Below are 27,367 nucleotides of genomic sequence, written 5' to 3' on the forward strand. Positions count from 1 at the left end.
GAAAATGAATACTTTGTTTTATTAGTAACATTACATAATAAAAAGTATTGAAATATAAATAACTCTCACCATCTTTTTTTTTTCGCTGTACACATGCAGATCATGTGAACTGCAAACTGGTCCAAACCAGATTATTTCGTATAACCTGCTAAAAATTATAAACATACCTTCTCATTTAATTCTTAATTTATTCAAAACCAAATATTAAGAATACCATTATTTATTTGAATCACGGATTGCGGTCCAATTAACTTTAAATGACGTCAAAGCACCTAACAAGGTTATACAAAATAACCTGCATCGCCGGTAGCCAGTTAACCAATCAGAAAGCTGGTAACAAATACAATCAAATTAATTTAACATAACTCATTAATTACCTGGGATCAAACACAAACATGAAATCAACAACAATATATAAATATGTTAAAATTTAAATAATTCCGAATATAATTATAACATTAAAAATAAAAAAAGTAAATATCATTTCAAGTTTTTTTTTCATAAAGAAATGGCGATATGTGGTTTCAGGTTAGGGGACATGAATAGAAAAAGGCTAAGCGATGATAGGCAAGACAATTTTGAAGACAGGATTTGTTGAAAAAAAACAAAAACAAAAACAAGATTTTATTCCCCCCAAAAAATTCCCAATTTCAGAGAGGGGTATGACTGATCATCCCTTCTTTGAATCGCACATGTACAGAATACATATCTATACATCACCTCGGTTTCAATTGACTCTTAATAAAAGGCAATCTAATTAAAATTTGACCTATCATTTGTTCCATTCTGTCACAGCATGTAGGGTCGAACAACACTCCTTACTACTTTCTGTTCAGGTGACCTTTTCAGAATCCCTGAGTTTTTTCCCTTTGAATATGGCTTTCAAAATCATAAAGATGAAACCTGATTGGCTGAACAAAAAGTTAATCACTCGTTCCATTCAGTCACTGTATGCAGGATCGAACAACACTCCATTCATCTTTCTGTTCAGGTGACCTTTTCAGAATCCCCAGGTTTTCCCTTTGAACATTGCTTTCAAAATCATCACTGATGAAATCTGATTGGCTGAACAGAAAGTAGAATGGAGTGTCATCCAATCCTACACGTAGTGACAGAATGGAACAATTGGTACCTCTAATCTAAATTAGATTGAATAAACGGCAAATTTAAAAATAAAAAACCTAGGATAATAACTTCTTTCGCTTTCTTCTGTTTTAACGTCTCCAATTTACTTTCATGAAAGGAAGATCCAAACTCTTCCAAGTTTAAGTAGCACTCCAGCTAAGGATCATGCAAAATGTGATTCAAGGGTAAAAAGCCTACATATTTTTATTTTTGATATTTTGTTTGAAATGCCATAGTAAACAGAAATTAACATTCGGTTTTTCATACAACCCATGCTCTTAGGAGATAAAAATTATATAAAATGCACTGTAGATTTCAAAATAAAGGGAGATAACTCTGTAAATGACACTCAAATACAATAGAATCTATTAGATTTTCAATGTTGATTATCTCCTAAGAGCAGAAAGATTGGAATAAATAATGATGCATTTCATGATATAGACCCATAAATCAAATTCATATCAAAAATAAAAAAATGTAGCCTTTTTGAGGTATATCACATTTTACAGAATTTTGCATGATTCTTACAAGAACCACTACTTAAAACCAATGTTCTACCAGAGGAAAATAAAAAGTCCCAAATAAAGTGTCGACAGTTTAAAGGATTGAAGGTCGAAGACCTGGGGAAATGACTCATAGGTTAGCTTAACGTCAGACCACCACAAATTTGAACCCGTTATAGCTTCATATCTGACTTTTTAAGACACTTCAGTATTTTTATATTTACAATACCCCCTTCAAATAGTCAGGTCGTGAATTCAGTTTCTGCGTTTTTCTTTAAAATTAAACCAAACTTGCATGCTTTATTTGCTCAAGGAAAATAAATTACACTACACAAAGCACAGCTCACTTAAATTATCAAATGCAATGAATTAAAACTCAAGTATGCAAGCATTTTTAATAAAACATCTATGATTTAAGGATGTAGACCTAGAGTAAGCAGGGGCGGATTCAGGCAGGGGTGTGGCTGGCATACGCCCCCCCTCCCCCCAAAATTTGCAAAGCATGGGTTGTCAGAGGTAGATTTAGGCGGCTTTAGGTTGAAACTTTGATTTCTCGCTAATTTTACCACAAAAGATATCTACATTGCACTCACTCTAGAATATTTCAAAATTTAACCTAAAAAAATTTTGAACTGTGTGCCCCCCTAATCTAAAATCCTGGATCCGCCCCTGGAATCAATCCAAGTTACAAAACATACTTTGATGTTTGCATTAGATTGATTTCAAATGTTGAATACAAGCATTTCATATATTTGTAAGAGTTGTGTCCCTTTCTATAGGTCTACCTCCTTAATTGTAAAAGTAATAAGTAAAATCTAATTAAAATACACATAATGGTTAACTTCTAATCCCACCCCTCCTCCAAAAAATATCCCATGAATATTTTAATGCAAGAAAAAGCACAGCCAACACAGAATAAATGGAAAGATGTTACTTATAAGTGGTAAACAGTATTAAAAGGAACTTGCATAAGATTCTATATACAGAATTGATGTCAATTTCATTTCAATGAAATGTACATGTACAAAGCATTTACAAGTACAAATAAAAATAAGCAGTGTCCTTGGAGCTCTTACCTAATTACTGCTAGGCCCATACAAATTATTTCACATATATTTCATTTCAAGACTAATACACATTTCATATTTTCTGGTAATAAATGTACATCAAGACTTTGCATTAATTTCTAAAAAAAATATTGATAAAAAAGAATGACCTTCCCTTCATTCTATAATGTCTTTTTTAATTTGCTTCATTTCCAATTTCAATGGAACATCAATGAAATAATAGCAAAGATTTAAAGCCTATGCAAAGCAAGCCTACACCATTTTTTAAGGAGGTAAACCTAAGGCGAGGGACATAACTATTGAAAATCAGTGACATGTTTGTATCATATACAATTTTATCAAGCCTATCAAGCTTCCATTTGAAACAGAATAAAATGAATCCAAGTCACTTTGGTGCTTAAAAGAGATTGATGTTAAATGCTGAACACAAACACTCAAATGATTTGTACTAGCCGGAATGGTCAATTTCATTAATTTTTTTCTAAGAACCCAACTAAAATTCTCTGATATTTCCCTTACCCAAATAAATTTTTACTAGTTTCAGTCTTCGGACTAGTGGCTAAATGTACAGACTGAAATTACAAATTTAATCATTTAGAAATCCCCAAAATAGTGATATTTTTGAAATGCCACAAAATTAAATTAACATTAGCAAATGGTGAAAAAAGGTATCAGCAAAAATAATTGATTTACAGTAATTAAAAAGGACATACATTCACAAATTAAGAAGTTATAATGTTTTCAGTGTACTGAAAATCCCCAACATCCTGACTTGTTTCTACATCCATGGTATCTATGACCTGAGTCTCCAATTCTGTTACTTCAATCTGCTGTTCCTGTGGGTTGACGATCTGTAAAATTACAACCGTCTGCTGTTCTTCTTCCCCTCCTTGTTCCTGATTGGTTGGAATAGTAAACACATTTTCTTGTCCTGGTAGTTGAACTATAGTTCCGTCCTGACTTATCAATTGTGTCAACTCACTTGAAATCACGGCTTGCTGGGTTACAGATGTTGATAAGCTACTCAATGCCTCTGCTGCTGGAACCATTTCAACAAATGACATTTCTGTTTTGTTGGTGTCAAGGTCAACCTCTTGGTACAGTGAATCTATATAGCTGGCGTCCTCAACCAAATGAGCTGATGCCGGATGTTTCCGTCTGTAGTGTCTTTGAAGGGTGTGTTTGTGCCCACATCGTGAGCCACAGAACTCGCATACATACATTTTACTGCTGTGATTTGCTTGCATATGCTTTTTTAATTCATAATCCTTCACAAAGGATTTTTCACAGATGTCACATTGAAATTTCATTCCAATGGTGTGGCTGAGTTTATGCCTATTAAGCTGGTCTGGGTATTTGAATGACTTGCTGCAGTACCCACACTGGAAGGATTTCTCCTTTGCATGGGAAAACATATGGGTTTTCATATTGCCTTTTTGACTGAAGCATTTACCACACTCAGGACAGGGATAAATATTTTTATTTTCTGAATGGTAAAGCTTTGTGTGTGAAATCAGTCCTGGTTTCGATGTGAGAATTTTGCCACAATCAGAGCACTGATATTGGGTTTTCTTTTCGTGAACTCCTGCAATATGGGTCTTGAGGTATTCTGGATAATGAAATTTTTTGTCGCAGTAAGGACACTCAATATTCTTCTCACCATGGACTCGTATATGTTTGTTAAGGTTACTTGTACTGACAAAGTTTTTACCACAGAAATGACAGACATAATTAGCAGACGAACATTCTAATGGTGGCTCTACTTCAGTGCATTCATGAGCATCAAACATCTCATTTGAAAAATATTTTTCGCATTTTGAACATTTAGTAACAAAAGACGCATGTGTGAGCATGTGCATGTGGTAGGTACGTTGGTTTTTGAATTGTCTTGCACAAAACTCACAGGCAATCCCTTCAGCCCCAATACACTGATGATTATGAAGTGTACCAATCTTGACGAATCTTTTGTCACATTTCTCGCAGCGGAAGCTATGTGTGTGAGTAATGTAATGGTCTCTATAGTCTTTAGCCATGAAAAACTCCTCTGAACAGCGATCACACTTGATCTTACCTTCAGCTTTAATCTTGCTCGCTGCTAAACATAATCTGCCATGATCTTCCTTTTCCTCTAAACTTTTCAATTTCTTTCCACATATCTGGCATTCATGAGATTGTATATGTACTTGCTTGTGTTGAAGAAGATAGTGTAAATTACGGAATGTTTTATTACACTCGGAACAGCTGAATTTTACCCTCTTAAGTGTGCTGTCCTTAGAATCCTCAACCATCTCACACTGATGACTTGTCAAGCTTGTCTCTAAATCAAAAACCTGATTGCAATTTACACATTTATGCATTTTACAATTTGCCTCATGGTTTTCCAATCCAAGTTTTGTTCCAAAAGTTTTTTGGCATTTACTACAGAAGTGGATTCCAAGACTCTGAGCTTTTTCCGGACAGCATTTTGTAACATGCCTGATTAGGGAATCTTTTCTTGAAAAGCATTTGCCACAAGATTCACATTTGTACAAGTCTGTATGCATAGCAACATGTCTGAACAAATTCTTCTCGTTACCAAAAGTCTGAAAGCAAATGTCGCAAGAAAATTTAGATTTCTCAGAGTTCGGACACTCGTGTTGGTTAAATTGTAGTATTTTTACAAATGTCTGACCACAGTTGTCACATTTCAGACCCTTTCGATGGACAACCAAATGTTTTTCAGCTGCCTCATAGGTTGGATATGTTTCATCACAATTTGAGCATTTATACTTGAAAGAATTTTCGGAAATTTCACTGGATTCTAATTTAATAACTTTTGCCATGATACGACATTGATGTTTCTGCATGCTTTCCTTCCGAGTAAAAGTTTTGTCACATGTTTCACACTTGAACTCACTGGTATGCATAGGAAAGTGAAGTCTTAGATATCGTTCTGAGAAAAACTTCCTGTTGCATACAGTGCATACAAACTCTTTCTTTCCATCAGGCAGTTCTCTGATCTTCATTGGGAGAGGAAGACATTTCTTCTTTCTTTTTCTGACCTTCTCACTATCAATTTCATCGGTCAGTTGTTTTTCCTCTTTGATTTTTGCATTTTTCTTTCCTTTTGTTTCAACTTGTTTTCGTTTTTGCTTTCTTTTTCTAAGTTTTGTTTTTTTCTTGTTACTTGTTACATGTTTTGTGTCAGATTTTTCTACTTCATCTTCCTCTGTTCCTTCCGAGGCCTCAACTTCATAGTCTTCATCTTCATTATCAGTTTCTTCATTGTTGACATCATCATCAGCAGACGCTATCCCTGTAGCATCATCATTACCTTCATTATCCCCTTCTCTCCCCAGAGAATACTTGTTTATCTCCTCATTTTGGGCTTCTCCTGCATTCTTTGACTCAATTTCCTTTCCCTCATTTGGATTAAGGTAGACAGTTGGAAAGACAGCAGTATTTGAAACACTCGGATCTAACTCTTTTAAATCGCCATCCATGATTGTATTTGAATCCACAATTTTCTCTTCATTGTTTTCTTTGTCAGTTCTGATTTCATCAGCACTAATAATAGCATGGTTATTGTTTTCACAGAAGTTTTTGTTAGCTTTATCATCTGAGTCACGAGCATCCTTAGATTTATCTTCTTGGCTATTATCGGTAATTGTTTGCTTCTCAAATATTTTCTGTCTCTTTTCTGGAACAGTTGAGTCAGGAATATTCTTGCTTTCCTTCTTTGGTCGACCACGTTTTCCACGTTTAGGTGTTTCAACAATACTTTTGTCAGATTCAGTTTGAATATCTTCTTTTTCTTCTGGTTCTATTTTGATCTGCGATCTAGTCATCACAAATTCAGCATCAGTAAAAAAGCCTGTAGTTCTTTTTCCTTTCAAACTTCTTTTTGGCAAAACTTTCAAAGCTTTCGATACACCTGGTTCTTGTTTAATCAACTGGTAAGTTTTTGGAACAAAGTCTTTGTCATTTTTATCACTTTCTGAATCATTATCACTTATTTCTTCCCCATCATTCTTTTTCCGCTTAGCCGGTATAATCTTTTTGTCAGCCTTGGGTAGTCTCCCCTTCCTAACCTCTCCAGGTGGATGTATGTGTTCCATGATATGAATGGCTAGTTCATTTTCAGTCATAAAACCTTTGCTGCACCTCCTGCACTTGAAATTTTTAAACATTACATCATCACTTTCCACTTCCTGTTCCTGCAAATTGACAAAAAAATAAAAAAATAAAAAATCATCACATTCTTCTACATGTTGCAATAAGGCTTTAAAAAAATGGCTGGTGTTTCCGCTAACCTTTCCAACCCTAATGTTTAGTGCCTACCCTAAAGTATATTTGGCCAGTTTTTTTATAAGCACCGTTTAAGTCTGATTGTGTCTCCAAAACAAACCAGTTTAAAACATTTGAAAAATACAAACGTTTTCCCTATCTACCAACCCTAGTTTTTTTTTCATGCATAATAACAGAAAATACTGTACAGTGAAACTTCTCCGAACCGGCCACCACTGCGACTAGAGAAAATGTCTGGTTTATAGGGGTGGTCGGTTTTGTGAAAAATAGCAATGCATTCTAAGAGCAGTTTCCATTAATGTGCTCTATAACTCTACACATAGTCCGTTTGTTGGTTGAGACATGTTTAATGCCAATTCAAAACGTTTGGCCTTTTATTACATTTCAAAGCTTGCATCATTTGTAAATGATTTGATTTTACAAACAGTACTGCCGACTAAACAATGTTCATGGTTTTGAAAAAATGTGTATTAAAGATCAAAGGGCTATTAATGGTAATTAATTATTTGTATTGTTTTCATAAAAAAGTCTAATAATTTCGCCCCTATGTTGTTTTGGCTTCGGTACAGGTCACATTAATTGAAAGTTAAAAAATCATAAAGATCGTACTATTAAATGACCCCTGACGTGTGTAAACATCAATTTAACAGCCAACCAGTGACAAAATGTTATGTCTGGATTAAATTTGTTGTTAAAACTACTGTCCCCTTTAATTATCATCTGTCCACTGATGAAATGCAAACCGGTCAGTGAATGAATTATTAATTATGTACAGTTTTGTTGACAAATCTATTACAGGCGAACAATAACCGGGCAGCCGGAATTGAGAGGTTGTTTTTATTTGAAATATGTAACTAAAACTGTGAAAAACCTGCCAGTGTACGGTTTTAGGGGTGGCCGGTCTATTGAAGACAAAACACACAGGTTTTAATGTATATCGGCCAGGACTTTTGAAAACGGCCTGTTAGGAGGGTCCAGTTTGAAGAAGTTTCACTGTATTACCAGTTTTGCTCATCATAATAAAAATCATTCTCAAAATACTTGTATATCCATAATGCAAAATTGTTTCACCTGAATTTAGTTAAGAAAATTTGTGACAGAGTTCACATGAAATTCATGTGAATTGAGCCTTCATGAGAATTCCATGTGAACTTTTCACACGAATATCATGTTAATGTCATTCATGTAAAGGTCAATTCACAAGAATTTCGAATGAACGATATTTGCCTATGTTAGAAATGAAAGCAAACCTGCGTGACAGTTTCTTCCTCAGCCATAACATCCATTAAAGCAGCATCAGTTCCAATCTCCTGTATCTTGGTGCCATCATCGACAGGGTTCTTTATCATCTGACTCTCTGCTAATTCATCCACGGTAGGATATACAACCTTCATTCCCAACATGGCTGTAAACAATTGAAAAAAAAAATATATGATAATATAGATACTGTGAAAGTACTATAGCTTGTGGGGTACAAATTTTCATGGTTTTTGTCGGTAGGCAAAACCACAAAATTTGGTTCCCAACGAGAAGGAGATTTCCATTGATGTTTATACAGAAAACCTCAAAACCACAAATTAAAGAATCCACAAACTTGTGTTTCTTCCCTAACCTACGAAAAATGGTATCCATGAATTTATGTGATTACACAGTAGCTGTGATTTATGGAATGTTCCCCGTGTATAAAATTTTGATAATTTACACTAAGAAATAAATTTGGTAATTTCACTCTCAACTTTCTCCAGTCACAACGTCACAAAATGTTACAAAATGAATATAAATCCACCGTTCCCAAAATTCAATATTTATACTGAAAATAGCAAAGAATAATGGAGAAAATCTATAAAAACAAGAGGCTCCCAGGAGCCTGAATCGCTCACCTGGTTCAATTTTGCCTTTCAAAGGCAATAAATTTAACAAGAAGTTGTCCAACAATTTTGACTCAAGAAGTCTTTGGTAGGACTTATCATAAGGATCATTTCAACAACTGAAAGTTTCTGTTAATCTATCATAGTTTTCAAGATATTGACTGAAAACTGTAAAAAAAGTCATTTTTCAACTTTCAAGGGCAATAACTCTTACAAGGAATCGTCTGACAACTTTTGTCCCTAAAGACTATTGTAGTCCTAATAACAAGGATCATTTCAGCTGTTGAAAGAATTTAGCTTAACCTAACAGTTTTGGAGATATATGCGAAAAAATGTCTGTTCCCTATGTTCTATTGTAAGTATCAGCAGCCATGTTTTTTGACTGATCAAAAATCCCCACACCAGTTCTATGTAGGATACACAAAGGAACATTCATACCAAGTTTGGTTCCAATTGATCAAATAATGTCAGAGGAGATGATTTTTGAAAAAAATAACATTGAAAATAGCAAAAAAACATAAAAAAAAAAGGGCAAGAACTCCAACATGGGTAAACTGATTAAAACAAATATTTGACCATACATAGATCTCATCATGCTGAACACTATTACCCTATGTCAAAATCCTAAAGGTTTTGGAGATATATGCAAAAAACTACTGTCTGACACCTATGTTCTAATTTTAGTAATGGCAGCCATGTTTTTTTTTTCAACAAATAAAAAATACCCTCATCAGTTCTATGCAGGATACACCAAGGAACATTCATACCAAGTTTGGTTTCAATTGGTAGTAGTGTCAGAGAAGAAGATTTTTGAAAGAAATAACATTGAAAATAGCAAAAATTGTTGAAAAAGGGCAATAACTCCAACATGGCTTGAACATGGATTAAAACAAAAATTTGACCAGAGATAGATCTCATCATGCTGAACACTTGGAGATATATGCAAAAAACTACTGTCTGACCCCTATGTTCTATTTTTAATAACAGCTGCCATGTTTTTCGATAATTCAAAAATCCCCACTTCAGTTCTATGCAGGATACCCCAAGGAACATTTATAAGAAGTTTGGCCCCAATTAGTCAAGTAGTTTCAGAGAAGAGTTTTGTATAATTGTTAACGACGATGGTGATGATGGACAACGATGACGACAGACACCAAGTGATGGCAATAGCTCACATGGCCTTTGGCCAGGTGAGGTAATAAATAGCATAATCAATGAATTATCATGAATAACCAAAATATAATCACTCATTAAATCTATGCTTTCTTAGGCACTCATGATCATATTTTGGTTACTCACTCTTCCCAGTTGAATATCCTATTATAAACAGAAGGGTGAAATCACATGAAAAGTCATTTTCCTCTTCAATACAACATATTAGTATGGTATTAAGAAGCAGTCTTTATAAGAATCATGCAAAATCTGAAAAATGTGATACACCCCCAAAAAGGCTACATATTTTTATTTTTGTAATTAAGTTGTCTTACGGGTCTATTTTGTGAAATGTATTATTATTCATTCATATCTGCCAGCTCTTAGGAGATAATCAACATTGAAAAAACCAATAGATTCTATTGTATTTGAGTGACATTTACACAGTTATCTCACTAATTTTGAAATCTACAGTGCATTCTATATAATTTTTATCTCCTAAGAGCAGGGGTTATATGAAAAACTGCATGTTACTTTCTGTTTACTATGACATTTTAAACAAAATATCAAAAATTAAAATATGTAGGCTTTCCAGCCATGAATCACATTTTGCATGATTCTTATGTGGAGTGCTACTTAATATTTCATGACAATATTTACGATTGTTGATAAAGTTTATGACTAGTCATTTTTTTTATTGGCTTAAATCTTAGGTGAACCTAGATTTTAAACATTAGTTAGGCCAAAGAAAAAAACTTGTCTGTGTGAGGTTACCCTACCTACCCTATTTTATCTGCCTCACATAGCATCAATTTTTCAGCTGGGCACACTAAAGTAAAACAACCCTCCCATAGTATCTATATACAATAGTTTTAAAATATAAAATGATTTTACCTACTTACCTACCCTATTTTTTTACATCCAAAGCAACCTGAAACAGACCTATACTTTCCCTTGGCCTTAAGAAATAACTTTTCCTACTGAAGGTAATAGTAAAAGGTTTTCATTCATCATGAGGATTTTTAACATATCATCATCAAAGAGGTATAATTACTACAGCTAACTTATTACACCAATTTTCTGCCTCCTTTTTTTTAAAATAATGACTTGTCTGAAGAACATTTTAAGAATTTTTAGAATTTTTAAATCCTGACCTAGGATAGCAGAGCCTTTCTGCCATAGGATGTTTAACCATAATCAATCAATCAATCTTAGTGAAATGATTCATATGAAGTGTCTTTGACCCTTGATTAAATAATTAAAAATGAAAGGAGTAAACAGGTGACAAATATAGTTATGCAGGAATTTGATTGGGACACAAACCAGCAATAATCTAGGGAAACCAAATGAATAGAAGGGCGGGGAATGGGAAAAAAGTGGGAACTACTACCTGCAGCCCCATGGATAGAAGCAAAAGGCCTCTTGTGTATCAGTTGTGTATCATATAATCTACCTTTACTTATTCCATCAGGTTCAACATTTTTTCCAAGTCGTCGTGCATACTGTGGGGCATACCATACTTTCAGCTCTGTATTTGGACCTACGTCCTTCGTAGTACTGTAAAAAATACTGGTTCCCAACTGGTAAGCAATGATGTTCTGCTCTTCAAAACTGGAGGCTGCTTTCACCAAGCATAACCAATTACATTCACTTTCATCAGTTGTGTCCAGACTCACATTCATACCATCCTTTGTCATTATCTAAAAATATATATATAAATTCGGCGCTAGAGTATGTGATATAAATGTCATCTTTGGGAGCATCTGAATAGGAATACAATGAAAATGATGGTGAGATTCTGGAGTCCAAACTGACTTTAAATAATAATTGAAGGTCCCAGGCTTTTCTAATTTTCAAATCACTAGTCAAAATAAAGTGTCTATTATTATGGTTGAATATCCATGGCCAAGGGTAAAAAAATTCAAAAATTAGACCTTGGACTATCGCTAATTTGAACCCCTGCAACGTCCTTCCATGCTGACAATTATTGTACCAAAAATGATTAAAATCTATTAAAGACATGTATTAAATCTTCTTCTTGTTTTTGCTCACTTCTCTCCTTTGTTTTTGACAGAGAAGTTTTTTTAATAGATAAACAAAAATATCAATATTGTAATTTTTCAAAACAGAATTTACTGAAACTTCTCCTTGTCATTGATTTCTAGAATAGGCTTTATTAAAGGAATATGATATGATGTTTATACAGACAGAGAATGAAAAATATGCAGTGAAAACAAAATACTGCAAGACTGACTGACATGTCTGGTTAAAATGCTTTTGATTCTGTAAAAATTATTGCTTTTTTGTTGCCCAAATTGAAGAAAAGTTCAATATATGAGATTTGGTCTGGTAATCTCTAAACCAATTTTGCATACAACAATATTGAAGATATGCCTGAAAAATATTTTTTGTTATCCTACAGACAGTCATATTATTATTTTGAAAGCCTACATGTTTGTTTCTTGTGTACCTTCAAAACAAATAAACCCTCATCATTGAACTCATGGGTAGTCTTCTTGGCCTCATAAGGTCCAAACTGAGTTCTTTTAGCAACAGTCTCAGTTGTGTAAACAGTGACATCACCGTTGTCGAGGTCAACTGCCTGAACAAAATGTGGTAATGTCAGCCTTGCTCTGCTAAAAAAAAAATGTAACAGTTACACAGGAAAAATTTCAACACGTTTTTCATATGTTTAGGACCATCATGAAAACCATACATGTACATGTATGTTTCTGATGAACAAAATTGATTAATAAAAAAACAAGTAAACAAAAATCATATGGAAATTTTGTGTTGTCAATAATAGTATTTCATACAGTTAGAGAGGATGGTTTTCATATGATTTTTCTAAACAAATGTTCTCAAGAATTTTTACATGCACACAAAAAAAAAAACTATGCATGTATCATTATGTATATTAATGTTATATGTGTTTGTGCAAATTAAATTGTCTATTGTCTATATATACCATAATGGTCCTAAACATGTGCTTCCATATGTTACAAAACATATGTTGCAATTTTGCCTGTGTAAGAGTAATCAAGGGAACCAAGGTTATAGTGGTAATCAAAAGAATGCAATTCAGGGTCAAAGACCAGACATGGAAAACAGACACACACAACAAAGAACATAAACTAAAATCAAACATACAAAGTAACAAAAGCAAATAAGCAACTCAGACTCCACTAAAAACTGGGAGCATGGACCAGGTGCAATGGTAGGGTAAGCATCCTCTGCATTTCTAGAAACACCCACCGAGTTGCACATAAAAAGTCAAGTCCAGGGTAGAAAAGTATGAAATATTTATGGATGCTTTTTTTCTTAGATTATGTGTTAAATAAATATATTTCCTTCATGGTTATGTGGGTTTTATTTCCATTGCAAGGCATTGGTCTGCATTTTTTTAAAATATTTTTTTCAGCCACTGTGGAAGCAGCTAAAATATGTAAACTGGTTTTAAAACAGCAAAACTTTTAATGATATACATGTGTATCCTAACAGTGCCTGGATAAAGCATGATGGATATTCGTATGATACAATAAGTTAAACAATTTATATTAGTTTTATACAATATGTTTTTATGAGTATTTTGAAAATTTGTACATCAAAAAAAAAACTATACATGTATCATTATGTACATTAATGTTAACTGCTTTATATTTTGGTTATTCAGATAATTCATTGATTATGCTATTTATAACAGTAAATTCAAACTTTATTTTTCACAATTCAATTAACCTTATTTCATACATTTCAATTCATTTCTCAAGTTATTCTTTAAAATTTGATTCCATACTTTGCATTTTTGTTTGAATTTTGGTGGACTGAAGCTGTTATACAAAGTGTTATAAAGAGAGAACCAAGTTTTTAGCAGAACGCAATCCAGGAACAAAGACCCGACAGGGAAAACAGACACACACAACATCTTACTACAATACCTTGTTACCACAATATTTTGAGTTTCAGAGCTCTGCAGTCCAAGCTCAGGACATAGTTCTGTTGGATGTCCTTCTCCACAAACATCACAGCCTAAAACATACATGTAATGAACACATAATAATGGTAGTGTCCATTTTTTCAAACATTTTCAAGATTGAGAATGTAAATGATTACTCTGCGGCAAATTATAAAAGGGGGGTTCATTGTTTATCAGTAATCTTTATGTTTTTCCTTTGATCTTATTGACATATATTTCTCTATCTCTTGTACATGACAAGATATACAAAAATATCCTTCAAAGATTGGGAGTGATTGTGACATCAGATAATCTTTTGAATGAAAATGATGTCACACACCGACAGAGTGTGGCACACTGAAATACATTTTTTGTAACAAATGTAGACAAAAATATAAATGTACATCAAAATGATAAAAATCATAATAGTTACTTTCAATTTTGATACTGAAAATATCAACGAGTACAAATGTATGTGCCAATATCACAATCAATGCATTCCTCTTAATTGCATAACCATTTTGTCAGAAAAAAAAAATGCAATTAACAGGAATATGCAGTAATCAGGAATGTTGAATTTAGAATGGTGAAATGGTCTTATTCTCCTATACATCTTCCTGTTCCTATGTAAAACAACTCCATGTCACTGATTAAACTAACATGTTATTACAAACAATGTAATAAAGTTATATGGCTTTTTTGACTAATTTTACTATAATACCATAATATCAAACAGTTGAATTAGCAACACCTTTTAATTGAGTAATTGTTAAAAATACATTGTTAAGACTAGAAAGTGTCCATTTTACTGTATACTCAAAGTTCAGTCAGTATCATACTTGGGGTGTCTAACATAACCATTTCAAAAATGTACACGTAATTGGAAATACACAATACAAACTATGACTAACTTATTATTACATTCATGTTTTAAAAGTCTCTGTGACCCTATTAGTTTATTATTTACATTTTGATGCGTGGGTGATCAACCTTATGACATTTTGGGGAAAAAAAATTATGCAATAAACAGGAATGTCTGTTTAGATCTTAAGCAATTAAGAGAATTTTTAACATAGAAAAGATGGGAAATGATTTGGTTCATGAAAATGCTATGCAATTAAAAGAAATATGCAATAATCAGGTATGAAATTAAGTGGAATCCTCTGTACCACATTTGATTTTACCAGTATCCTTTATGAACACAAACATAAAATCAAATGAAGTAATTCTAACTTGCAAACATATATTTGGCAGACCAGGCCAAAGTTATAAACTATTCTGTTTGATCCATCAAAATCTGAATCTTTTGAAGTTTAATGAGGTTAACCTAGGGTAAGGGACATAACTCATGAAATCAGTGATATGTTTGTATCATATTCAATTTCACCATAACCTTTCAAGCTTTTCTCAGAAACAGAATGAAATCAGTCCAAGTCACTTTGATGCTTACATGAGATTGATGTAAAATAATGAATACAAACGTTCCAATGATTTCTAAGAGTTGTGTCCCTTACCCTAGATCTACCTCCTTAAAGTTCAAACTTAGAATGATTTGGGAGAATAAATATTTACCAACCTATCAAGTAATCAATCCAATCTCTTTGTAGCACTTGGGCTATGGCAAACATATATGTAAATATCTTTGAGTCTAGCCACATTTTTGATTTTTTTTTACACTTAGTTCCATCTAAAGATTCTTTATTACAAAGTGACATAATTGAACTTACATGTTTCCTCTATAGAAACCTCCATTACTGGTCAGAAAAAATCCACTAGACAACTGCAAATAAACAAGAACAAATGTACTTACTATTGAGTATAAAGCAAGAAGGAGCACATGTACTTACAATTGAGTATAAAGCAAGAAGGAGCACATGCACTCATAACTGAGTAAAAAGCAAGAAGGAACACATGTACTTACAATTGAGTATAAAGCAAGGAGGAATACATGTACTTACATTTGAGTATAAAGCAAAAAGGAACACACATATTTACATTTGAGTATAAAGCAAAAAGGAACACATGTACTTACAATTGAGTATAAAGCAAAAAGGAACACATGCATTTACATTTGAGTATAAAGCAAAAAGGAACACATGTACTTACAATGGAGTATAAAGCAAGGAGCACATGTACTTACAATTGAGTATAAATCAAGAAGAGATACATGTACTTATGTTAAATTTGATTACAACCAAGAAGGAGTATATGTACTGGTATTTTATCATAAGGCAAGAACACAAGTTACAAGCATTTTATTTTTCATGGTTGCTTAATTTCACAGATTCAGTCAGGCGATCATTTGGGTAGGTACAATTTCCACTGAAATAATCTATCCTGGTTTTGAAAGTAATAAGCATTTAATAGTGTAAAAAATCCATTTCAAGGGTACCATCTTTCAGCTCTACATTGTCAAATGTGAAAATAGTTTCATCTGTTTACAGTGTTTATATTTGACTATGAGGCATTTGTATACATGTACATATGGACTGTTCCATGTATCTCAAGTGTAGTTTGCAACTTTGTACATGTATACTTTTAATATAAATCTTGTAAGATAGATAACATTCATTCTTTATCAAAGATAAGTTCTCCATGAACATGTTTACATTGCAATGGAACAGATGCACCATTTAGTCCATGAAGACTTCAGTGAAAACACATACAGTGCAAATTAACATAAAATCCTAAAAGTTTAGAGTGTTACATTGTAGTTCATGTGAATAAAAGTTTATGCTTTTGAAAACGACATCTTTCTTACATAGTGCACAAAAGGGGTAGAGAAGTGTGGTATCCAAGCATTCAAATTCACTTGCCAAAAAAGGTTAATGACAAAAATTCTATATTTATACAAATTGATCTCCTATATTGGAAAAGGGTCGATTCAGACAATGAATGATTTAAGCACAATCAGATTAAAATTAGCCGTTATGATATGCCACATTTCCTTACGGAGCGCAAGGCAGTGTTACAAAGCTAATCATAACAGCTGATTTTAATAAGATTGGTTTAGGCACAGGATTGTACACTTTTTATACCAGTCATGTACAAAACCCTAAAAGTCTTATTAAGTCATCAGTTTCTGTTTAAACTGTACCCCTGGGCGATTTTGTGATACATGTATAAAACAGGAACAGACAGAACTTTTAATGTGAACATTTTTGTAACTTAATAACAAATATTTCTTGATAAATCGTCCTGTTTCTATTGGCTCCTAGGATTTGATTTGAACCACACAAAACACCCGATAAGTTGTAGCTAGACATGATTCTTTGAAATTGCACATGTACTTCTAAATGAAAGCTACGTGTAGGCATCGACAGAACTATGTTTTCAATACAGTTTCCCTGTTGTCAATAACAATGATCTAAACCACTGATTAAATTTGTCCAAAGCTTATGATTGTATTTTTCAATGAACTAGTCCAGATATATGATGACGTTCACGGAGGCATTTTTTTAAATCTGACGTTTAAGGAACCAGACCAAGCAAAATAAAAATAGTCTCCCAAGACAGTATAATTATTTGTATACCCATGAACTTCATAATTTTTGTTTATTTTATAAAAAAAAATTCACTAGAAAGGCTACTGACAGTACTGTACCTTGGCCATTTTTTTTAAGATTTCAACAGGAAATAAATCGAGGGACCACAAAGGGCATAACAAGTACAAAAAGATGATCATCAGACACAATGTTTTGAATAAAATCATGGCCAGTGGTATCCCTTTTTAAGTTTCTATCACGTGCTCTTATAAGTTAAATTGTTTTTTCGATACAGATCATAGTCAGTTGGCTGTACGAAAGGAGTCGATCAAAACAAAATCAAACAGGCTGTGATCAAAATAAACAGCAGGAAAATGCCATTCTTGGGTAACTGAGTTAAAAACACCTTTTCGTTTACTAGATAAAGCCCATTTACAAGTTTTGATAAAATGACATTTCCACACGTGGGTATGTTTACTTGGTGGAGTTAAATTTCAAAACATTTATTTTCAAAATGGCGAAACGGCATGAAGCAGTGACGCCATGTCAATGACTCCCTTTTTTCTACAAATAATACATTTAAAACGGTCGATTTCATACAATTTGCTCAAAAAGTGACATTTTAACGTAAGAATGTAGGTGTGATATCATTACGTGTCATTTCCAAAGGACTCAAAGGTCAGAGAATAAGTGCGTCTTGCAAAATTTCAAATTATCTGCGCTTGCCATTTTCTGCGCAAGCGCCAAAATTCAGTCAAATAATTTCACTTCCTGGATTTGGAAACACAGTCGATTATATATTTATACTTGCATGTAGGAAAGGCTATAAATTAGACCTATGATAAACATTAACTTGTGAGTGTTATTCGCCTTAGAAATTTGGGTGTGGTCTGAAATGGGTAACCCGCACCTGTAGGCCGTACCAACTTTTCTTCCTTCCCAAGTACTATTTTCCCAATTTTTTCATTAATAATATAATGACATTATTACTGGATATTTCCAGCTGAAAGTTGGTACACATTTACCAAATGACATAATGGTTGGGCTCGATTTAATGACTTTTATTTTATTTTTTTTTATTTTGAAAAAAATGATTTTGTTCGATTTTCTTTTTTCAAACGGTTTACAAATCACATAATGTAACCTGAAATTTCCGTACCCAAAATCAAAGTCTGGTATTTTTGTTGTCTGTAAAATTTTAATGCATTCTGTTTGTGAGACTTTCTTTTTTCATTCAGGATAAGACTGTAGCCATTCTTTGCTGGTATGGGGATTGACGCTAGGTACAGTATGGAATACAAACTAAATCACTTTTTTAAAAACAATATCAAATCTTTCAAACTTTATCCAAAGTCTTAAGGTTAAGTTTTAACCTCTTAATGATTTAAAAAAAATAAGATGTAAAATTCAGACAGGAAAGTGAAAAATTGGGTGCTGTAACTTCCGGTTACACATTTTACTCCAATTGACTTCAGAAAACTGATTAAAAGAATGAATTGAAATGGAAATTTCCACATCTCATGCAATTTTCTGTTCTTTTAAAACATACCTTAAGAATGAATATATTAGCAAAACATTATTTGGGGAAGGGGAAAAGTTGGTACTGGTATGGGTTACACATTTTAGACCATACCTACAAAATGCTTACTTCAGACACAGTTAATTAATTACTTTACTGTGCTTACCAGAACAATGTGACTTTCCATTAAGTCAAAGAAGTTCTACTGTTGCTCATGTTTTAATATATACTAATTTCTATTTTCTAAAAACATGTAAACTTAGTTTAATCTTCCCAATGCCAGTGCATTTTGATAATACTTATATATATATATAAAAGATTGCTTCTATGAATTCCTCTCTTTTTAAAAAAAAATCAGTGAATATGATGGAGCACAACTCCAGCCAGAGATGTGTCAGATTGCTTTCAATGTAATTGATTAAATTACAATTACTTTGTCAAATGTGTGATTAAATTAAATTAATGATTACAACATTTCTGACAGTAATTGATTAAATTAATTATTACATTGGCAATTAATCATGGTTACATTGATTTACCATTAATGTGCAAATATCTACATGTATCAATTGATAGGTTTGGAACATTTTGTTTATGTGATTTGTATTTTCCAAATGGCCTTAATTTTTTTTAATTTAATAGGTTACTGTTAAATATTATTTTTTAAAGTATAAAGGAACATCAACCTTCACCAATTTATTAAACCACATAAATCTATAAAATATGTACAAGTTCAACATAACAATTTGCTTCTAGTATAGTGGAACATCAACCTTCACCAATTTATTAAACCACGTAAATCTATAAAATATATACAAGTTCAACATAACAATTGGCTTCTAGTATAGTGGAACATCAACCTTCACCAATTTATTAAACCACGTAAATCTATAAAATATATACAAGTTCAACATAACAATTGGCTTCTACGTATCAATATGAAGGTGACAATAAAATCAATATTAAATAAGGTTTATGTTCAGGTTCCTAAATAAACAAATCTTAATTGTTATTATAATGAAGATTTAAAGCAGGAAATGACTAATTTTTACATACAGTAAGTAACTCTCAAATTATTTTACATGTTGATATGAATATAATGTCCATATTCTCCATATCATTATTATGGACCAACCAAGAACCTTTTTTTTTTCACCCCACCACCTACAGAAATGCATTTATTGTTGGTACCACAAACAATGGAATGGTAATTTTAGATTTAATATGAAATTATCATCAGGAGGTACCCACACATTGAAACAGATTTTTGTAAAACCCCACCACCAAGAGAAATTTTTCTGGAACAGCCTTAGGTTATATTGTAAACTCTACAGATTGTTATAATATTTATTTTGTCCTAATCTGATCCAAATGATTTTTTCTTATAATTGAGCATCTGAATATAAAAATTTGTTATGCAAGTTAAATAGTTCTCACCAATCTGTTCACTAAACTGGGATTAAGTACATTTATCTTTTATCAGTCCTAGCCAAAATTTATTTCCAATGAAAATCGCTGTATGATATGTCTTTATAGAGAGCAATTTATCAACAATCTGTTAGATTTTTTCTTGTAAAGTTTGGTCATGTAATTGTTTCATAGGAAAGGACAAAAAATTGGTTGGCGCGAAATACTTGCTGATGAGAACTACTACTTGACCAGTATGGCAACATGCATGTGCAAGTCAGAGGGTGCAGAATGATGAGAACAAAAAATCATCTTCTGGAAGTGAAATGTTGCCAATGTTGGGAAGAGAATGTTAGATAACAATACTTAACAGGGGTATGATGTAAAAGGTTGTCCTATTGCCCAGTATAAATGAAACTGCCATTCAGACAATACTTGCCTGGAGGACGACCAAAAATTATTCATTTTTCAACATTCATTTACTTATCCTGGTAATGGACAACCTAGATTTTAATTTAGGCAAGTAAAATTTTCATCAATTTGCCTGATACCTGGTTAAGGGTCATAAAATGTTAATGTGATACCCTGAATACATGCAAGTTTTCCCAATAACTGTTTTAAAAATTAAAATGTTTTCTTGAATGTCTAAAAATCTAACTTTAATAGCAAAGGAGGATTTGAAGTACGTACAATGTTTACATTATGAGTACTTCACATTGCAATCAATGTCATCCCTTTTACTTTTGTCCCAAAATCATTTAAAATGTCAGAATTTTAGGTAAAATGAACAAGTGCATTTGCAGTTCAAAACACATTTTATATATATTAAATATTTTGATAATAATTCATATATTTTCATGAATTTTATTTTAAATAGATACCATTAGATTAGTTAAAATTCTTTGCTGACTTAAGTATTGCACATGAATGTACCTACAATTAAGAAACATAATTCTGTTGTGTTCACTTATAGGCAATGTCTACTCCATATTATTTTCCATGGCATGACTACATGTACAAAATGTACATGCAGTAATGATGTACACTAAAATGCCTTTTTGAGTTTGAATGTAAAAACCTGGATATGATGATAGTCCAAATAATTATGCCCTCCTCGGAGGCTAATTTTAATTTCGCTTGATCGCCTCCCTTCAAGATATAAACATTAGATTAAAAAAAAAGCCTTAGCAAACTTCATGATTATCTGGAGTCTAGACTACACCTTGCCTATTCCTACACATAACATAAGAGGTTGGCATTCAGTATGATGGCACAAAGTAAAAAATAGCTTGTCAGACAACCTCTAGCATTGTAGGAGTAGGTTTTGCCAACTTCTATAATGGACATTCTGGTATAGCTATTTGTAGTACTAAAATAACAACTAATTATGATAATCCACCATGTTATGGATGATGTCTCAACCAATGTGTGTTATTAAAAATCTAAAACCTCTGCAAGTGTAAGATAGGGAAATCTCAGACAGCTGAGGGCGGTTGAGATTTTCATATTTTGAATGAGAAAAGCTGGTGTTTGATTCTTTTCATGTTGAAGCTTTTATTAATTGCATTAACATTTCATAGCTAACAGTGACATCGCAAATTCAATTTGGCCAGTGACACGTCATGACCAGGAGTAAAATATAGGTTGCTTCAAAACAGTCACGGAATAAACAAACTGCATTAAGTTAATCAATCAAAATTTATGCTTGTTAAAAAATTATGATTTAAAAGAATTTTCAAACACATATTGGTAAGATTTAACCATTTTATGATTGTGCCATTTTTTACTAGAAGGCACATGTCCTGTCTCATCCCATATATGAAATAAGAAATTCTTACACAGCTAAACTCGTCTCTATAGCGAAATTTTTTTTCTAGAACACTGGCTCTGTTATTGCAGTAACCTGAAATGCTGACAGTCTTATGAATTGAAAATTTCCATGCAGCCTTCAGGTACTTTTATTTCACTTGTTTTTTCCTCTTTCTTATATTTTGTAACCTTTCCCAAATTTTTACATAAATGTACAAGTATTTCTATGGTTGATAAAAAGTGCTTACTATAAGTGTACACAAGTTTTATTTGTTAATTTCAGACGGCGGAAGTCACAGATTAACAGATGAATTAAAGCGAAGTAATTCAGTGAGATAAGTAACACAGCAGACCAGAACCATGGTTCCTACGATTTCAATTTTAGACTTTACCAGAAAAGTTTTTTCTACGATAGATGCAATATCCAGGGCTACTTCTGACCTTGATAATACTAAGAGAAATCAGCTTCGCTTACTGAACTACTTTGGCATCGCATTTGCCCTAGGATTTTCGCTCATTTTATTCTCCATTGCTGTTTTTGTAACAATCCCTTTTACATTTGGTGAAGATTATGATTCCATATCATTGTGGAGGTACATTACAATATATTCCTTCTTGAGTTACTTGGCAAATTATTTCCTCATGTGGTTTGGAGCAGTAAAATCAATTCAGTGCAGTCCTGCTGATTTGCCAATGCACAGTGCAGGAACACGTGAAGATTGGATGAAGTGCAAAAGATGTGATCAAGACGTTCCGCCTCGTTCCCACCATTGCCCACTTTGTGACATGTGCATTTTAAAGAGAGATCACCACTGCTTTTTTGCTGGAGTTTGCATAGGATTTCATAATCAGCGATACTTCATTTGTTGTGCATTCCACACATTGCTCTCAAGTGCCATTTCTTTTTACTTCTTGACAGCATATCTAGGTGCACATTATGTAACTTTTCTAGGGCCAGAATTTTTCAAGTATTTCTTGCCATATGCTGTAGTAGTTTGGCTTTTTGGAAGCACTACTTTTTCAATATTTTTGTACATTTTAGTCTTCTATTTTAATTTCACAACTATAGTTGCAGCTATCTTCTATCTTTTGTGGCAATTTAACCTTGTTTGGGGTGGCCAAACGAGCTTTGAATTTGTCAAAGGGAAGAAAACATATCAATCAAAAATTTTGACACATGTGCGCTCGGTTTTTGGACCATTTTGGATATTGAATTTTATTTTTCCAATGCCATGGTTTAAAAATGAAGGAAATGGAAGAACTTGGGCTTCTGGAAGCACTAAATTTATGTAAAATGTTATGTTAAAAATGATGTTGTATCATAAACTTGTACCAAAATGATCTACACATAACATATGTGAGAGAATTTTTTTTAATACAATGTATAAATTTTCTGCTTTTAGATGAATTAGTGTAGAAAAAAAAATATCATACTTTCTTTGTGTAAATAAATCAGTGAAATCACGTGTCCCTGTCTTTGCCTGTTGAAAGATTGTTAGATACACCCTTCAATATGAACTCTAATTTTAGAATATGTACAGCTCTGTAGGTACATTATGTACCTTTCATTTTTCTAATAAAAAGGGGGATCCAACCCCTAGATTTGTCACAGTGCTTTAACATATCCAGCAATTCTGTGAGACATCAGTATTTTCATATGCATAATCAAGGTTGGGTGGTTAATACAGCCCTTGATTTTTGTCAGCATTTCCGTACTCAATTGAAAGCTTTTTTGCATCAATTTACATGTACTTCTTGTAAACAATTAATTTTGGATTAAGATTTTTCTGTGTTTTTTATTATAATGCTGTTGATGAGAGGTTACTCCTTGAAACACATGTACAGTATATCGAAATTTGCAATATTAATACGATTGGTATTTTTGTAGAACTTTAATTGTAATTGTCATTATCTCCCCTTTTTTATGAATTTCAATGCTTTCTATCATTCTACGTAATAATTGTCTCTTTAACCAATTACTATTTTCAATAATGTTATCTCATTTGGAGTCTCCCAGAAATGATACATGTATATCAACCATGATTTTTTTAATTAGACTGGTAATTTAACTAGTATTGACTGCTGTCGCTTTCAACACAAGATTGATCTCTGCTGCACTAACTCCAATATGTTCTAAAACTATCTGCAGAAAACCGTTCAATATCCTTGTCTACTCAAACTGTAGCTAAATCACTAATTATATGGTAGTTCCAGAAAACAGTTCACAGATTTTGTTTTGTTGTTTTTTCTTTTTGTTGTAGCAGGGTTTTTTGTTTTATATGTACACCTCTTCATACAAAAGAAACATTGACCTGAAGGAGGTAGATCAAGGGTAAGGGACACAACTCTTACAAATCATGTTTGTATTCAGCATTTTATATCGATTTTATGTAAGCGTCAAAATAACTTGGACTTATTTCAAACAGTTTCAAATGAAAGCTTGATATGCTTTGGTTAAATTGAGTATGATACAAACACATCAATGATTTCAAGAGTTATGTCCCTAACCCTAGGTCTACCTCCTTGAATCATAGGTAAAAAGTATAGCTCAGTTTTTAAAAAAAAGGATGCTATGATTTTTGTTGCTCTTGCATGACCTGACCTTTAAATACAGTGAAACCTGTATAAACCAAACCCTGAATAATTTTTTAACCTGTCTATTCTAAACCAGACACTTATATTAAAGCTGCATTAGCTGTCATTTTCGTAAATTTTTGTTTCTGTTGAAATATACATGTACCTTAACTTTGAATTATTTCTACTAAATTGAACTTTTCCTGTAGAACTTCATTTGATATCCATAAATAAAATGCATTAAACACATGAAATATGTGTCTATATATTTTTTGTCTTGCAAGACAAAAAATTGACCCAGATAAATTTGTATACATGTGACCTCTGGTGACCTTAATCCGTGCATGTGCTGTAAGGGTCACTTCTTTAATAACAAATCTGATTGCAAAGTGAAAGTGGTTATTCAATGATAAGGAAGACCGAGGGACTCGAGCCTTAAAAGAAAAAAGTTTGAATATAACGCAAAGATCCTTTTTAAATTTACTTATTGTTATATAATGTGGCTCAAAAAATGGTCATTATTTATTTCAAAACAAATCAAGAAGTAGATGAAATGCAATGAAGACAAGACATGTGCTTACCTGTGTATCCATTATTGTTATTTTTTTTACAAAGGTTGAAGTATTTTTAACCCAGGTGAATGTCCTGTCAGCAATCTTCGGAACTTATGCTGAAAAATAATTAGATCAGAGCTATCGATCTTCTCTGATTAAAAAAATTATAATATTCTGTAGATATTATCAACATTTATTGCTTCAATTGCATTACTACAAACTTATTTCATTGAAACAGCAACATTCAGTAGAATCAAAACTGAACAAATTTGGCAGCTAATGCAGCTTTAAGTCCCTTCATATCAATTTAATCAAGGATTTTCAGGGTTTTCATTTTAAGCCCATTGCCGATGATATTCATCTGCTGTTTAAGCAAATCTTACCAATTTCATCTGTTTAGTCTAAGTTCAGAAGGCACATCAGTTGTTATCACATTTTCAACCCTGGATCTTTATTAAAAAAACACTTGATTAAAATATATTTTGAACCTTGGTAAACATACACCTGCCTAAACCAAGTCCAAAAAGGCTTTTGTTTACACAAGTTTCACTGTACACACTTACATATACCCAGTATACTAAGGTATACAGGGCCTAATCTAGAGGGAGAAATGGGCAAAAACTTCTCCCTGTTTGTGCTCACTTCTCCCATTTATCTTTGAGAGGGAGAAGTTTTTGTAATAAATTACTTTGACAAAAATGTCAATATAGTTATTTTTCAAACAGAATTTACAAAACCTCTCCTTGTCATTGATGTCTTGATTAGACCCTGGGTATATCATTCATTACAAAACATGTACAAGATCAAACAAAGTTTAAATAATGACATACCATTGGCAAGTTTTTTTGTTTTTTGTTTGTTGGTAAGAATTGTATTTATTTGCCATTGCTAGATTTACCACCAGTATTTGTTGCTTTTTTCCCATAAAAAAGGAACCAGGACTGTTGATATTTATGCATGAAATCCATTGTTTTTGTGTATGAAATTTAAGTGATCTAAGGATTGTTTTTTCTTGTTTTTATTTTTTATTGTACTCTGTTACACTTGTGATTGTTAATTTATCAGTATTGACAGTTATGATATATACAAATAATCTGATCGTTCTAAATAAACGAAACTTTGATTTTATCTTCTGTGCATTTCTTAATTGTAAATATCAGCAAAAAAAAAACTGAAGCATAAAAAAGACAAATCAGAGAGAAGCAAGATCTAAGTACACAGCCTGAACATGGAACAAGGAAACAGAGATGATCCACATCAGAGGCATAGCACCCAAATCTCTATTCAGGTATGGCAGGAATATTGAACACATATCTGAAATTTTTTTAATTAGTTAACAAGTAAAATACCTTGTGTATTTTTTTAAAAATTACAAGAATTTTAGGTACCTGCCACACCAGGTGCTACACTCCTGTACATACACAATGCGGCAAAAAAAACTTGAAAATAAGGAAATCTAGATGTCCAACAAAAAATTAAAGCACTTACTATATAAGCTACCTAAAAAAGGCAGGAGTGATATCAGGTGCTCAAGGAAGGCAAGCATGTTCTGCACTGCCAGCATCACCCATCACATAGCAAAGATTTAAATGGGGTTAGAGTCTAGCTAAAATAATGTGCACTGTAGATTTCCTGATTCACTTTATCAAGGCAGTCACAAAAAGTTAGTAAAACCTCATCACTTAATATTGAATCAACAGCAATGATAAAGCACGATGCAAATTTGGGTATAAAGTTCCACAACTTGGAAAGGAAATTATGAAAAAAAATGCTTTGCAAAGTGCAGCTTGATACCATGGAAGAGAACGACCCTAAACATTTGGGAAAAGTATAGATGCAACTCCGAATTTGAATTGTTATAAAATGTTTGATCCAGTATATAACCTTCTGACCAGAATGTAAGTGGTAAAATAAATGTATATTTGCAATGAACAAGAACAAATATATTCATTATTAAAGAAAATGGTTGTTTAATTCCCCAAATTTAAAGACAGGTGGAAGTACCCTTAGAAATCCTTCAAAATCTTTGAGATTCATACTTTTTTTTGTTTTTGCCCTCTAT

At 32.6% G+C, this 27,367-nt stretch overlaps 2 protein-coding genes across 7 annotated transcripts; one reads left to right on the forward strand and one right to left on the reverse strand.

Moving 5' to 3' along the window:
- LOC148598116 (uncharacterized) lies at positions 1-18,177 on the reverse strand. Of its 4 annotated transcripts, none has more exons than XM_088560432.1 (7): positions 18,097-18,177; positions 15,685-15,737; positions 13,941-14,031; positions 12,473-12,635; positions 11,456-11,702; positions 8,233-8,387; positions 1-6,891 (listed from the first exon to the last, which is right to left on the reverse strand). In XM_088560432.1, the coding sequence occupies exons 2-7, from the start codon at positions 15,707-15,709 to the stop codon at positions 3,418-3,420; spliced, it is 4,155 nt and encodes a 1,384-aa protein (XP_088416558.1). In that variant the 5' UTR covers positions 15,710-15,737; positions 18,097-18,177; the 3' UTR covers positions 1-3,417. The 4 variants fall into 4 exon arrangements, with proteins under 4 accessions (XP_088416558.1, XP_088416554.1, XP_088416556.1 ...); XM_088560428.1 differs by having other exon boundaries at positions 12,473-12,638; XM_088560430.1 differs by lacking the exon at positions 18,097-18,177 and adding an exon at positions 17,849-17,926 and having other exon boundaries at positions 12,473-12,638.
- Positions 18,145-26,433, forward strand: LOC148598117 (palmitoyltransferase ZDHHC22-like). 3 transcript variants are annotated; one of them, XM_088560451.1, is made up of 3 exons: positions 18,165-18,297; positions 18,681-18,725; positions 22,461-26,433. In XM_088560451.1, exon 3 carries the CDS (start codon positions 22,538-22,540, stop codon positions 23,468-23,470), a length of 933 nt encoding a protein of 310 aa, XP_088416577.1. In that variant the 5' UTR covers positions 18,165-18,297; positions 18,681-18,725; positions 22,461-22,537; the 3' UTR covers positions 23,471-26,433. The 3 variants fall into 3 exon arrangements, with proteins under 3 accessions (XP_088416575.1, XP_088416577.1, XP_088416576.1); XM_088560450.1 differs by lacking the exon at positions 18,681-18,725 and adding an exon at positions 22,246-22,320; XM_088560449.1 differs by lacking the exon at positions 18,681-18,725 and having other exon boundaries at positions 18,145-18,297.
- Positions 26,434-27,367: the final 934 nt, after the last annotated feature.

This window comes from Perna viridis, chromosome 14, assembly GCF_037379345.1.
Source record: "Perna viridis isolate PV_CMFRI_1.1 ecotype Kerala chromosome 14, ASM3737934v1, whole genome shotgun sequence".
Classification (NCBI taxonomy): Eukaryota; Metazoa; Mollusca; class Bivalvia; order Mytilida; family Mytilidae; genus Perna; species Perna viridis.

Coding starts and splice junctions, on each gene's coding strand:
- LOC148598116 (XM_088560428.1), bottom strand. CDS start 15,709: ATGGAGGTTTCTATAGAGGAAACAT. Junction 12,639..13,940: donor CAAAATATTGTGGTAACAAG/GTATTGTAGTAA, acceptor TTTTTTTTTTAG/CAGAGCAAGGCTGACATTAC. Junction 6,892..8,232: donor AGGAAGAAACTGTCACGCAG/GTTTGCTTTCAT, acceptor GTCAATTTGCAG/GAACAGGAAGTGGAAAGTGA.
- LOC148598117 (XM_088560449.1), top strand. CDS start 22,538: ATGGTTCCTACGATTTCAATTTTAGACTTTACCAGAAAAGTTTTTTCT.